The 15,350-nt window shown below is 35.7% G+C and overlaps 1 protein-coding gene across 1 annotated transcript; it reads right to left on the reverse strand.

Moving 5' to 3' along the window:
- Nucleotides 1-13,167: 13,167 nt before the first annotated feature.
- Nucleotides 13,168-14,320, reverse strand: LOC131648372 (mediator of RNA polymerase II transcription subunit 15a-like). Its single transcript, XM_058918135.1, has 4 exons — nt 14,255-14,320; nt 13,913-14,000; nt 13,656-13,767; nt 13,168-13,549 (listed from the first exon to the last, which is right to left on the reverse strand). Exons 2-4 carry the CDS (start codon nt 13,996-13,998, stop codon nt 13,349-13,351), a joined length of 399 nt encoding a protein of 132 aa, XP_058774118.1. The 5' UTR covers nt 13,999-14,000; nt 14,255-14,320; the 3' UTR covers nt 13,168-13,348.
- Nucleotides 14,321-15,350: the final 1,030 nt, after the last annotated feature.

Here is a 15,350-nt window from a genome sequence, read left to right on the forward strand (position 1 = left end):
GGGTTTTTATAATTAATATTGATTAAAATAAAATAACTCGAATAATCGAGATAATCAAAATAATCGGGAAAATAATATGATCCTAAATCCTAATCCTAATTGATATTCTAATCCTAATTTTATAAAGTAATTAAATCTAACTAAATAATTAAATAATAAAATAAAAAAATATATACATAAGGAACCTGGTTTTGATCAAGTATGAGTGAAGCCCTGTATGTCCATGATAGACTGGCGCATCCGGTGTGTTGGATCAAGCTTGTGTTGAATCTGATGGTGATGACTGAAGGTGTGTGATGGGGATGCGTGGAGGGCTGGCGTATAGGATCAACACAGCAACTAATCCATAAAAATATAATACAGCACCTGGGCTCGAACCCAGGACCTGAAAGTGACCAACAAGACTCTCTATCCACCCAGCTGCGCATTCATATTTGTTAGTACATTAAAACAAAAACATTTTAAATAATAATTAAAATCTAATGGCAATTTCCAAACAAACTCAAGAAGTGGGCCCCTCTGGTTATACGCCTGCCAATCACACGCGGAGAGAGAGAATCTGGATGGTTGAATCACCAATGGCAATGCGCAGAAGTGCCACGCATGCTTTGACCTCCACTCTGGTTTTTCAAACCACCGTGCACAGCGCTCTCCGCCTCCTTCTCCGATTGAACCAACAATCAAACCTGCGAAATATTGAGATTGATACTCCAAGATTAACCCTACCCCCCCCCTAAACCAAGGCCTGCGAACCTGATGGTGGCCTCCGTTTTGGCTGAAACGCTCTGCAAACGGAGATACGAAGACACAGGGGCTTCGTGCCCTAGCCATGGCATGTTACGCTGCGGCATGGATACGTTTCATGCGATCGTTCTAACCTGTACTATGGACTCCCAGGAACACATTGGAAACGTTAGTTGAGCCAAAAATACGTTGGAATTCAAAACACGAAAGTTTACCATATGTGGTGATCGGAGCTCGCGATGCACGTGTTTTCAGGGGTGTTTTGTCATGGTTTTGGCCCTGCACCTGCTTGATGATATCCCAGGAGTACACTGATGTGATTAGAACGAATTGAAGAAAGCCCCCGAGTGAAAACTTGATCGTGTAACTTTGTATGCAAAGTTTGGATAACAAACCCTAGTCCCCTCTCCTCTAATTTTTCGTCCTCCCTCTCTTTCTGAATATTTTTAGTATATGTATGAGTGTATTAGGGTTCTTATTGGGCCTGAACTCCTTGTCTTTTTTGAGAAAGAAATTTGATAAACCTTATGTCTCATTCTTTCTAAAATTGACCTCCCTTATTCATAACCACGTTCCCACAAATTTGGATCACCATATGATGTTATTTGGGCCCTTGGGTGATAAAAAATTAGAAACCCCATGATTTAATTCAAGTATCTTGTATTTCATTTAATTTATTTTGCATTTATATGAATAAAATTCAAATAAAATATAAATATAAATAAAATACAAAAAGAATACGAATGATTTTATAGACTCTTATATTTATCATGGATGTGTTTGAAATATGAATTCTAGGCCCATTAGTTAAAAAACCAAGTTTTGAGCAATTATGGTTTCATGCACATCTTGAAAATTGCCCCACTTCTAAGCCTTGCATCTCCTTTACTTTTTTTGCCATATAACCATGTTCCAGGACTTTTTAGAAAGCCTGACGAGTCCTTTAAAACCTCCTTTTGGTTTCACCTCGATCGGATCTTCCATGCTCAAGTTATGAACTTTGACCTAAAAGGTATTTCTTGTTGACTTTTTTTGGGGAGGACCTATAATCACTTATACTCTTCAGATGAAATGAGATGGGCAAATTTCGGGGTATGACAGCTGCCCCTGTTCAATCTTCTTAAACCTGAAGAATCAGATAGGCACGTCTGTCTATCGTGATCTAAAGGTAGAAGATGATTGAACACTGAGAATGCCCTGAAATTTGCACTTGTTGGGAAGAGGTTCTATGGGAGATGGGCTTACGGATGCCACCCAAGGTAAATACCATTTCTCAGGATTGTGAAGCATATGCTTTCGAAGGGAACCACCTGCTTTGATTGTAGTACGGCCTAAAAAGGCAACCTGAATTTTATGCAATGTTATGATGCATGTGATGTATGATGCAGTGAGCTTCTCAAAATAAATGAGAGCGAAGTATGTATATGCATTATGTATGAAATGAGATATGTTAGTTGAATGATGCATGATTGTTAGTTGAAGCATGTTAGTAACTTTGAAAAAGAAAGATAACACCTTTGATTGTTATTGATGATGTTTTGGAGAATATCACTGCCGAGGGACTAACGTGGTAAACCCAAATGAAGTATCGTTTGAAAAAACCTTGTGCTCGAGTGTGAGAGAAAAGAACCGTCCTGCTAAAGCCTGAGTCTTACATAGCGAGGACTTGTAAGAGGGATCACTTGTTATGATTCTAACAAGCTCACCTGCACCAATAGGGTCATTTGCGAGGGTTATCGCAAACTCACCTGCACCAATAGGGTCATTTGCGAGGGTTATCGCAAAATTTACCTGCACCAATAGGGTTATTTGCGAGGGTTATCGCAAAATTTACCTGCACCAATAGGGTTATTTGCGAGGGTTATCGCAAAATTTACCTGCACCAATAGGGTTATTTGCGAGGGTTATCGCAAAATTTACCTGCACCAATAGGGTTATTTGCGAGGGCTATCGCAAAATTTACCTGCACCAATAGGGTTATTTGCGAGGGTTATCGCAAAATTTACCTGCACCAATAGGGTTATTTGCGAGGGTTATCGCAAACTTACCTGCACCAATAGGGTTATTTGCGAGGGTTATCGCAAAATTTACCTGCACCAATAGGGTTATTTGCGAGGGTTATCGCAAAATTTACCTGCACCAATAGGGTTATTTGCGAGGGTTATCGCAAGATTTACCTGCACCAATAGGGTTATTTGCGAGGGTTATCGCAAAAATTTACCTGCATCCTCAAATAATTGAAAAAGTATTATTGATTGCTCTTCACCATCATTGGTACAAAGGGGCATCTCTTCATACCTTCAGTGGAACGTTGGTATGTGTTATCGTCAGTGGTACGACGGTACATCTCTTTCATCGTCAATGGTACGTCGATGAATCATCTCTTTTATATCATCAGTGGTACGGTGGTATACCTCTTTCATGCCTTCAGTGGAACGTTGGTATGTGTTATCGTCAGTGGTACGGCGATACATCTCTTTCATCGTCAATGGTACGTCGATGAATCATCTCTCTTTATATCATCAGTGGTGCGGTGGTATACCTCTTCATGCCTTCAGTGGAACGTTGGTATGTGTTATCTTCAGTGGCACGGCGGTACATTTCTTTCATCGTCAATGGTACGTCGATGAATCATCTTTCTTTATATCATCAGTGGTACGGTGATATATATCTTTTATGCCTTCAGTGGAACGTTGGTATGTGTTATCGTCAGTGGTACGGCGGTACATCTCTTTCATCGTCAGTGGTACGTCGATGATTTATCTCTTTCTCTATCATCAGTGGTACGGTGGTATATCTCTTTTATGCCTTCAGTGGAACGTTGGTATGCGTTATCGTCAGTGGTACGGCGGTACATCTCTTTCATCGTCAGTGGTACGTCGATGATTTATCCCCTTTATATCATCAGTGGTACGGTGGTATATCTCTTTCATGCCTTCAGTGGAACGTTGGTATGTTTTATCGTCAGTGGTACGGCGGTACATCTCTTTCATCGTCAGTGGTACGTCGATGATTTATCCCTTTTATATCATCAGTGGTACGGTGGTATATCTCCTTCATGCCTTCAGTGGAACGTTGGTATGTGTTATCGTCAGTGGTACGACGATACATCTTTTTCATCGTCAGTGGTACGTCGATGAATCATCTCTTTTATATCATCAGTGGTACGGTGGTATATCTCTTTCATGCCTTCAGTGGAACGTTGGTATATGTTATCGTTAGTGGTACGGCGGTAGATCTCTTCATATCATCAGTGGTACGATGGTGTGAATTCTGTTAACAAAAGATTGGCATTCTGATTCAAGATGCATACTTTTTCATCCCCAGTGAAAGAGGATGTTCCCCTTTTCCCATCCCCAGTGAAAGAGGATGCTTTAACCTCTCTGACGCGAAGTGTTTTCCCCAGAGAAGTTTCTTTTCCCACCAAAGTTTCGTCTCTCCAACGAAGTCTTGCCTTTCCCAGCGGAGTTATGCCAGGAAGACATTTATTTTCCCCAGTGGAGTACCTTTTACTCCCCAGTGTTGTCATGCTTTATTATCATCATATGCATTCATTAAACATTGCATTGCATCTTAGGATCAAAAATTGTGTTTTATATATTTAAGTCTCTTCGATTTCGTCAAAACGAAGATTTCCAATCATCGTATCTCCAAATCGAAGAAACTTAAATAGGGGCATCTGTCATACCCCAATTTTTGACCCTAAGATCGTATATCATTCATATCCCAATCACTAATCAAGAGCTTCACTTGGAAGTTTGTTTATGGTGTTGCACTCACCTCATCAATAAGAGGGACCATCAAGCACCAATGATTGTTTATCTTGTATGCATATTATACTAACCCAAATACCAAAAACATTGCTTTGTTTCTTTGTAGGCTTTTGTTTTGTAGGTACCAAGCCAAGACATGCAATAAACAAGGCATTTTTCACATTTTTGACTGATGAAATCGATTTCCCTACTGGGTAAATCGATTTCCCTGCAGCAATCTTCAACAAAATCACATTCTGGACAGCATGAAATCGATTTCCCTCTTGGGTAAATCGATTTCCCTAGTGTATTTTGCGCCAATTTCTCTTCTGGAACAGAGTGAAATCGATTTCACTCCTGGGGAAATCGATTTCCTTAAGGCGAAATTTAAAAAATATAAGGAGGGAAGCTTGTCATCATTTTGGCACCTTTTTCTTTGATCATTTTTTATCATTTTACCAATTTTCCACCTCATCAAAATTAATCCCTTCATTAAACCCACTTAAACCTCATTTTACCATTTCTTACCATTTAAATGCCACTTTAATCACCAATTAAACACAAGCTAATTACCAAATGCAAAAAGACCAAACTACCACTACTCTTGCTCTCATCCTATAAATAGAGCCCACTACTCTCTCATTTCTCAAGCTTGGAGAGCCAAAAAACCCCTTGCAATTTCTCTCCTCATCCTTACCAAATTCACCAAAGCTCTTTTTCTTTCATAAAGTTTGTGAGTCACATCTTGAACCTCACAAACTTTGAGCTAAACCACCATCTATTTCACTCTTTTTTCTTCAGTTGTTGAGAGATCAAGATTTGTGTTGGAGATTCTTGAAGTAGATCTAAGTTTTGTTCAAGATTTGGTAATTTTCTTCATCCTTTTTGTATATCATAATGTGATTCTTTGTTGCTTGTGTTCAATGCATCTTTGATGCTATATTGGTGCTATTTGATGGTGATTTGATGGAAAATTCGTGCTCCAATTGATGTGTGATCATAAGGTGTTTGTATATTTGTTCAAGTAAAGTTTCATGCCTTTAAATGCTGTTTTGCTGAAATTTGCACTGAGGAAATCGATTTCCTTAAGGCTGAAATCGATTTCCTGCTGAACGTAACTTTTTTTTTTGAAAACTGCACTATGGAAATCGATTTCCCCCTGCATGAAATTGATTTCCAGCAGGCAGAATGTGGTTTTTTGCCTTTTTTGTGCTTGTTTTGGCTTCCTTCTTCCTCCACTTCATTAATATCATTGGATCTAGGGTGTTGATAGGTTTGAAATGACCTAATCCACCAAAATGGATGAATGATATTAATGATAGTGTGAGTTGATTATCTTTTATGTTTTCATTCTTATTTTCATCTTATTTTTCTTTTGATCGATGAAAGTCTTAATATCTTGGGAATTCCATGGATTCTTGATAAAGACTAGATCAATTTATGTTTTCATTCTTATCTTTTCATCTTACTTTCTTTTGATCGATGAAAGTCTTAATATCTTGAGAATTCTATAGATTCTTGATAAAGACTAGATCATTTCTTCTTCTCCTTCTTATTTCTTTGGATTGATGATCTTGATACATGGAGAATCCTCCTACATTTGTCCCGACTCGATAAAAGATCAAATATGGAAGAGAATTGTATGCGGTTGATTTATGACTTATGGAAATTTATCGTGTAGTCGCTATGATTTTATCAAGCTTCTGATAAATTTCCGTTGACTTTAAATCCGAGTACATCCTTCACTCACCATCGATCTTCATTACTAACTTTGATAACATACTTGACAAGTTTCAAGATGGTTATCTTTAACATCTAACAACTAACTTTAATTTCCGCAATTTATTATATTGCTCTTTATATTTCTCGCTTTTTTCGCTTTATTTTATCATTTCATCATATTTACATTCCGCTATTTTCTCTTTGTCCACTTGGACCTATGTTTATGTTTCCGCTATTTTCTTTTGTCCACTTGGACCATACTTTACTTTTATGCTAAAACACTAATAAATAACAAAAATCTAAAAAACACATAAGGCTCTCTTTTGGACTATCGGTTACTATCCCTATCATTTTGGAGATTTGGACTTATGGACTTAGTGCCTCTGGACCCTTATTCTGTTGTTACTCTGCTGTTATTCTGTCTGTCTGGCATTGGATTGTTGTCTGTTTATATGTGCAGGTATTTCCTTGAAAGCCCTTGATGGTTAAATCCAAGGCATTGAGATAAGGATTTTACCCAAAAACAGTCGTTACTCTGCCCGATATTCGTCAGAATTCTAATGTGCTTAATGCAAAGTGGTGCTAAGATAATAAGTTCACCTGGATCCCCAAGTGTTAATGTGTTGGTATTGATAATTCCAAAGGATGGGAAAACTACCTTGACTCTTAATGTCAAGTGTTGGCTTCTTAATTTGATTAGACCGTTTCTTTCCTTAGCTTTTATTTTATGCATTAGGTTAGCCTCTTCATCTCCTCCCCTTCTTTAATTTTCAAAATCTTCTCCCTTTTTCCAAAACATTCTTATGTTTGTAAAACCTCTTTTAAAACCTTTTTCTTAAAATATCTTTTGCCCTTAGTGGCTTTTCTTCAAAAGTTTAGACACTGTTAATTGTCGGAACGAGTGGTTATACCCCACGATTTTGAAATTGATTGATATAATGAGATCTTTTCCGCGTGAGAGAGCTAGTGGCATACTCGTCGATTTTATCCGAGTTGGAGCCCTTCTTTCCTTTGCGATGCAAAGAACTCATTTGTTCTCATGCTCAAGATCAATGGCTGAGTATTTCTCTCCGACGACGATAAAGTGTTTATTCGTTTTAAAAAAAACCGTTTTCCCTTTAAGCGGAACTACATTAGCTCTGACTTCTCCATTGCACCGAGGAGGTATGTAGGCCCAAAGCTTAACGCTTTGCCGAGCTTATTTTAAAAATAAAACAAACCCTTTTTTTTTAGCACACACGACACAGATTTTCAAAAAGGTTCCTGTGGAGTACCACAGATATGAGGGGTGCTTTAAACCTTCCCCTCATATAATCAACACCCGAACCTGAGTTCTCTCTTTTTTGTTTTAAAAAAAAACAAAACTTTGGGTTTTACGTTCTTTTCCCTTTTCCTTTGAAAAAATAAAGCGCGGTGGCGATTTCAAACGGAATATTGATTCGAGTCAATCCCATGGCTTCGATGTCAGATTTTCCCCGCTACAGTACCATTTTGAGTAAACTCTCAACTTAAACATTTGCCAGTGGGCCAACTTAAATATTTTCCATATAGGCCAACTTAAAGAATTGTCATTTAGGCCAACTTGAACAATTTCCATTTAGGCTAACTTGAACATTTTCCACTTAGGCCAACTTAAACAATGCCATGGATGCGACTCAATGATGCACACCCACAAATACAACTTAAACAACATAAACAACACAACCAACATAACTGTAACACCCCTTTCTAAACCTCGCAGCAATTAATAAGTTTATTCAGAGTACATGAAAATAAGGGTGCCACAATTTAAAGATTAATTAAACATCGTTCAGTTATGTCATGCATTCACTGAGACATTCATCATCAATTAAAACATTTCATGTTAACACAGCGGAAATCAAATCATACGGATTAAGTTTAACATCTATAAAACTTATCCTTCAAAACATCAAAACATAACCAGAGTTATAAACCATAAACTCTAAACATCGCGTCCCCAGTGTTACAAATATCAGAGCATGACACATGACGCTAACTAAATAACTGACTCATGAGCTAATCCTCACCGAGTCGAAAAACCGCTATCCTCAATCTGAAAATGACAACATGTAAGGGTGAGTCTCAGCATAATTAAAAAATGTTATAAGGCTATAAAGCAATAACACATCATAGCTGCATCCTTCACCCAATTGTTTCATAAGCAGATATTCATACAAGTTTTATCATCACAAAACAATCAACCAACACATCATTAATAATTATAACACTGGAATACATCCAATCATGTTATAAAAGTATGCATATGTATGAACTGACATTATGCATGTGGTACCAACATCATCAAATCGGAATAACCCATGACCGATCCAACATCATCAAGATACGGCCTTGCCAGCACAGATTCCACACAATGGGAATCATGCCCTTTATTGATCCAACACATCATCATGGATACAACATCATCAATGAAAATGAATGAATGCAAACATGCATGAACATACTTGTACCATCGTCAAGTCTATGAGTAACATCATCAAATACTCATTTCATCATAATCATCATCATTATCATCAAGCATGTTTATATATATATATATATATATATATGCATCATTCAATCACAATCACATAATTAATTATCAAATAGATTATTTCACAAGGTTCGTTTAACTCGAAACGACACACGAAACGGACCAACAGTTTGAAAGTTATGCATCTTTAAACTTTTCAAAAATGGTCTATCACTAACAGCACGCGGCACCAACATAGGTTTGCGGCGCGAACTGAGCGTCTCAAAACTCCTTGGCTCTCTGCCAAGCACTTTGCGGCGCAACATGTGTTCGCGGCGCGAACTGAGCGAACCAAAACTTCCTGGCTTTCTGCCAAGCAGTTCGCGGCGCCAAACCTGGGACGCGAACTGACGATTTTCAGAAACCCCCAATCGCAGAAAACAACATTCTACCCATTCCAAACTCACCCAATTCATACCAGTACGAACTTAAGGAAATGGAATGCACATACAACACGAAATACACATCATAATACATCAATTACGCATCAATTAAGACCATAACGACACAAACATCATGGATTCAAATATAGGGATCAAACATCATACAATTTGACTCAATCCTTAAATCTATCAATGACTCAATCGACCCAAATTCTACATCTATTCAGTATTATCAACCCCTAAACTGATAATAGATGTTAATTAGATAAGTCCCCCTTTACCTTAGTCAAGAATCTGGACTTTTCTCCTTCTTCTCCATCAAACCCGTAAGCTTCTTTTCTTCACTTTCAACAAGAATCCTCAATCTTCAAACTCGCTTATCTCCCTCATCGAGAACCTCCCTGAAACGAATTAATATATCAAATCGAAGGAAATTTCGTTTAGAATCTGAATCTTCAAGAATTACTTGATTTGGAGTTACGAGCAGAAAGTTATGGCATGATTTGTGAAGGCTACCAAAGGGTTACGAAAATAGATTTTGCCCATGAGTTCTTCTTCTCTCCCTCTTAGGTTTTCCTCCTCTATTTCTCAATTTCCTCCTATTTTTTATTTTATAAAAATAGATTATAATTTTAAAAAAGGGCTTACTAACATAGCACCCCCTCTTTACTAACACCACACTTGGCCCAATAGCCCATCTCATAATTCTTTCCAAATGATTCCACCAAATACCGAATAATTCCAAATAATAATTTAATTTCCGATTAAATTAAAATTAGAAAATATGGAGTGTTACAATAACCACTTGCACAAAATAGCCAACTTGGACAACTTAATCTACTTGAACAACTTAATCAACATTGACCATAGGGTCTACAACAACAACAACAAATTCATCACATTAATGGCAATAACAACAAATTCATCGCATTAATAACCACCACAACAATTCTTCATATTAATCACAATACAATAAGTTCATCATATTAACAACAACATCCACACATTCATCATGTTCCACAATTCGAGTAACATCATAATGCGACACATTCACTTCTTAATGAAAACATATTTATTGTTAATTCATCCCAAGGAAACGTTATCAACTCATACCTATCAAGACGTACAAATAATCACATATAGCATACAACATCATTATCAATTTATGTATATCAACACACACAAAAGTATAATTCATATTAAATAATCCTCTAATATTTCTCAATCCACGTCTTTACAGTATATAGACATACACAAAACATTCATCTTCACAAAACATCATTAAATCGGAAAAAACAAACCAATAAAATTTCTCAATAATTTATTCAAGTCAATATCATTAGATAGCATTGATTTAAGCTTCACGGAGGTTCAAACGACATTAAAAAGGAGTTATGAATCAAAAGATACATCATTTCCAAGTTTGAAAAAAGTTCCATATAGCAGGGTCCGCTTAGCGACCTTCCAGCGGGCTTAATGAAGTTCAATTTCAACAAGCCAGCTTAAAGCGGGCTTGGGAAGACTTAAAATAGTAACTTTCAGTTTCACAGCCTCTGCTTAGCGGACGCGCGATTATGTAGAAAAATAACAGAGCAAGCAGGCCTGCATAATCCCACTTCCATCACCCCAAACCCTTCTCAAACAGCAATTTGAAGCATATAACAATACCAGCTAACATCTTTCATCAATAATAATCATTCAAAACATGATTTCAATTCCAATTTCATGAAAATCTATCACAAACCCTAACATTACAAAAACTATGAAATTGGAAGATTAAAGGTTAAACACGAATCACAACATCACCCACTCATATAAACCTCTAACAATTCATCAATTGCTCAACAACCATTCATCAAATTCAACATTCATCAACATCATCAAAATTGCAATCCTTTACGGTGACAATAGGCATTAGAATATTTGTAATCCTTTTTAAAAAAATTGTAATGCATTTTTTATCATTAATATATATTTCTGTATTTATAATTATTTATTAAAAATTTAATATAAAATACATTATTAAAAAAAATTAAAAAGGATTGGACATTGGCGCCACCCCACATGGCAGCCCATTTTGGGCTTGCACATTGGCGCCATGGGGTGCCGCGTACCTTCAAATTTTAAGACAATGGCGCCATGGGGTGGCTCCTACGTGTAGGACACTCCCCAAACCTGGTTATCCAGGTAATTTTCTTGAAAATGTGATTTTTTTTTGTAACTTTTTTTAAAAATCTGGTTATTTCAAAAAAAAATCTATTTTGTCAGTAAATCAATAATATTATTAAAATATTTAAAAATAAAACAAAAGTATATGTACAATAACACCGTGAAGATAATTGAATAAGAGTTATTCTAATAAAACTATAAAAATTTTTTTTAAAAGTATTCATCTATAAGGTTTTATAGACATTTTTAATAGCTTAAATCTGAGCTACTTAATTAAATACGTTATTAAAAAAAAGTCTAAATTCGATCTTATTGAATAGATAAGTTAGGTTGTACACTTCTATAGGCCGGTTTAGCCTATAGTCTAATTCAGAATAGTATAAATAGTTGAGGATGCTGGAAAGATAAGATAGGTCAGAATAGTATAAATAGTTGAGGATGCTGGAAAGATAAGATAGGTCAGAATAGTATAAATAGTTGAGGATACTGGAAAGATAAGATAGGTTGTAGTCTTGTTAATGTGGATTCTCTGCAGCAGTTTCTCTTCAGCTTCCATTCAGCATCAATGATAGCCATTATATCTAAATTATGTTTATCTCTCTTCTATTTTATTACATTTGTTTATTTATTGGAACCATTAGATTTAAGGCAACATTTATAGCTTAATGTATTAGGCAGCAGAGGATCCATATGCCTAAGATATGGTATGTGCCTCTACACATCCCTTGGATCTGTTTGGAGTGTTAATTTATAGTTATATTGTGTGCTCTAAACATAGGTGCATGGATCGCGATCTAACATACGTGATAAGTCAATTTAATTCAATGAGAAATAAAAATTAAGAAATATTGAATGTTCATACCCCTATGTCTTTGGGTGTGTCTCTTTCATTTCACAATAAATGGCTCATTTGAAATAAAATAATATTTTAAAATGAATAATCATTTCAATTTTCAATACACTTTTTTCAATTCTACCCTCTAATTAATAAAAAATTCATCGTTCTCAATACATGACAAAGGTACTATAGTAAAACAATATTATTTCTTTTCTTATATTTTTCTTAATCGGTGTGAAATGGTGTGTTTGGTCACTCACTTTGAGACAGATGGAGTAATATAATTTAAATAGGTTTTGTGTATTAGGTACTCCATCCGTCCCACAATGAGTGATCCATTTGAAATAAAATGATATCCCAAAATAAATTAGTCATTTCAATTTTCAATACTTTTTCAATTATATCCTTTAATTAATAAAAATTTCACCATTCTCAATAAATAATAAGGATATTATTGTAAAAACATCATTCTCTCACTTTTATATTCTTTTCTTAATTTGTGTAAAAATATGGGCAACTATTGAAGTAGGTTTGTTCGTACAATCACCATAATTTGCTAGCTAAATATTTGACAAATTGAGAAATTCATTCACCTCAATCTATAGAATGAATCAATCTTACCAACTATTTGATCATGTGAAGTTGATGGACTCCATATACATATGGATAAGTGACCACTTTCTTGTGTCTCATTTGAAGGGGCTACACTTTCAAGTAAGTTGAAGGTGAATTATGTTTCTTAATTTCTATTTGGAGATGTTTAGTGTCGGTGAAGGATGTTAGAATCCCTTGTAAGCCCACTTCTGGAGTTAGGCTTGAAAAGTCTTGGAAAGAAGTTTTTTGATAAAATAGTCTAAGGATATGAGTTGGTAGAAAGAAATTCATTTTAATGGAAGCATAAATGCTAAGTGAATTGCGATCAAATAGTTTGAGAGTTAACGCATTCACCATCAAAGATGAGATTCCTTTTCTTATCCAACATTTGCAGTTGGTAAGTAAGAACAAACTATCCAAAATTTATGTTGGCTCATCCGCGTTCTTCATAAACATCTCCAATACTCCGGTATTTTAACCATGCAGTTCACAAGCAGAAATAAAAATCATAAAGGACTAGTTCTAAGTGATCTCTAACGATGAGATATAAAAACTTTCCTCTATGTAATTGTAAAGGAAAATGATAGACATTTAATTAGACACCATTTTTGTTGGCCATAGTGTCCTGGGATTCAGTCTCCAAAGATGATGTTATATTGTTGGCCATAGTGTCCTGGGATTCAGTCTCCAATGTAAGCATATCTAATGATGATGATGATATATTGGTGACCACAGTGCCCCGGGATTTAATCTCAAATTCAAGCATCCTCGTAGCTATTTTCTTTAGATAGTCAGACTGAAATAGAGAATGCGACAAAAAATGGTCAATCTTAAATAGGGTATGAGTTTGTGATACTAAAATTATAATTTAATAACCATGTGGCTTCTTATTAGAGATATACCTGGCTTGTTGCAACAGTAAAATTCTTGTCTTCAAACATTTGGGCAATGTTCTGAAGTTCAAGCAATCCCTCTTGACCAGAAACGGGAACATGCTTTTTTAAACCTTCCATTCTGCAAAAAAGAAAAACAGAGGTTCAACTAATTATATAATACTCCCTGCATTCCAAATCATATGAGCATGTATTCAGATTTAATAGCTGTTTTGATATGCATTAACAGTAAAAAACTGATCAAATTAGTGAAAAGTAAAGCTTACATTTTATTGACAATTCTTTGGCGTGATCCAGGGTGCAATTGACTTCTCCAATCACCTTGATTCGGTATTCCATTATCGGTGTCCATTACTGAAACCACTCAACAAGAAACAAAAAAGGAGCATTCTTTTCAAATCATATTCTTAAAAGAAAGTATAAAGGATGAATCACAAATGTAAAATTAAAAAAGTTAATCACACGTGAAACACAGTTACAATCGCGACGACAAAACCCTAACCCTGTAACAGAGTGAAAAACAATTAAAAAATCATATATGAAATACAGTTACGATCGATGAAACCCTAACCCTATAACAGAGTGAAAAACAGAAACAAAAACCATACATGAAAAGCAGTTACGATCGCGACGACGAAACCCTAATCCCGCAACGGAATGAAAAACAAAAAGAATTCATATATAGTGTTAATCGATTACTCTTCACATTTGGCTATACCTATTTCTTCCAACGTATGTCAATTCAAATTCAATGAGACGGTGGAGATGAATATTCAGATTGTGTGACTGTAGCTTATTATAAATCCGTCAAATTAAGAAACAGATCCCTTGCAAAATTCCAATAACACACTTAATTTTTTATTTTATGAAAATTTAAATTTAAATGATAAATCGTGTCACAATTATATCTTTTTATTAGGAGAAAAAAATTAATTACTATTATACTTATATTAATCTTCTTCTATCTACTTTAAGTGTTTTTTTCTCTAATAGTAAGGGCAGAGGCCCAAAGACAAAAGAAAATTACAAAACAGTAGTACTAGAGTTACAATTGGCTCTAAGAAACTAGAGCAAAATCATAAAATACTAATGTGTTATCCATGCAACCTCTATTCGCCAAATCGTCCGTGCAAGAGTTAGAGCTTCTAGGAACACGAGTGATTACGACTACCTCCATCTTCGACAAAACTCTAAAATCTAAAGAAGAATGACAACACAATCTATATCTTTCACTTTGCCATCTTCTAAAGCCTTACCAACTTGAGTCGGATCAATGTTGATTTCAATGTTTAAATAGTTTAACCTTTAAGCTAACTTCAGTCCCTCAAACACTCCCCAAAATTCAGCAATGAGAGCACTACTTCTTCCAATAAATTTGGAAAAACCACCCTTCCAATCTCCTTTATAGTCCCGCAAGATTCCACCGCAGCCCGATAAACTATCAGGTTTGCTAGCTCCATCGGTGTTGAGCTTAATCATGCTTTTAACTAGTGGAATCCACCCTATAGAATTGGTACCAATTCTCTCAATACCAACAGATTTATGAAGGATCATAGCTTGCTTGTAATCCTGGCATCTTTTTAGAATTTGCGAAATCGGATCAAAGGGCCGCAAATAATTTGCATTATGTTCCTCCTCATTACGCCATGACCATAAGGCATGGCATACTATAATCCAAGTATTGCTCCAGCCTTCACTTTTGTA

The sequence above is a fragment of the Vicia villosa genome, linkage group LG2, assembly GCF_029867415.1.
Source record: "Vicia villosa cultivar HV-30 ecotype Madison, WI linkage group LG2, Vvil1.0, whole genome shotgun sequence".
In the NCBI taxonomy this organism is placed as follows: Eukaryota; Viridiplantae; Streptophyta; class Magnoliopsida; order Fabales; family Fabaceae; genus Vicia; species Vicia villosa.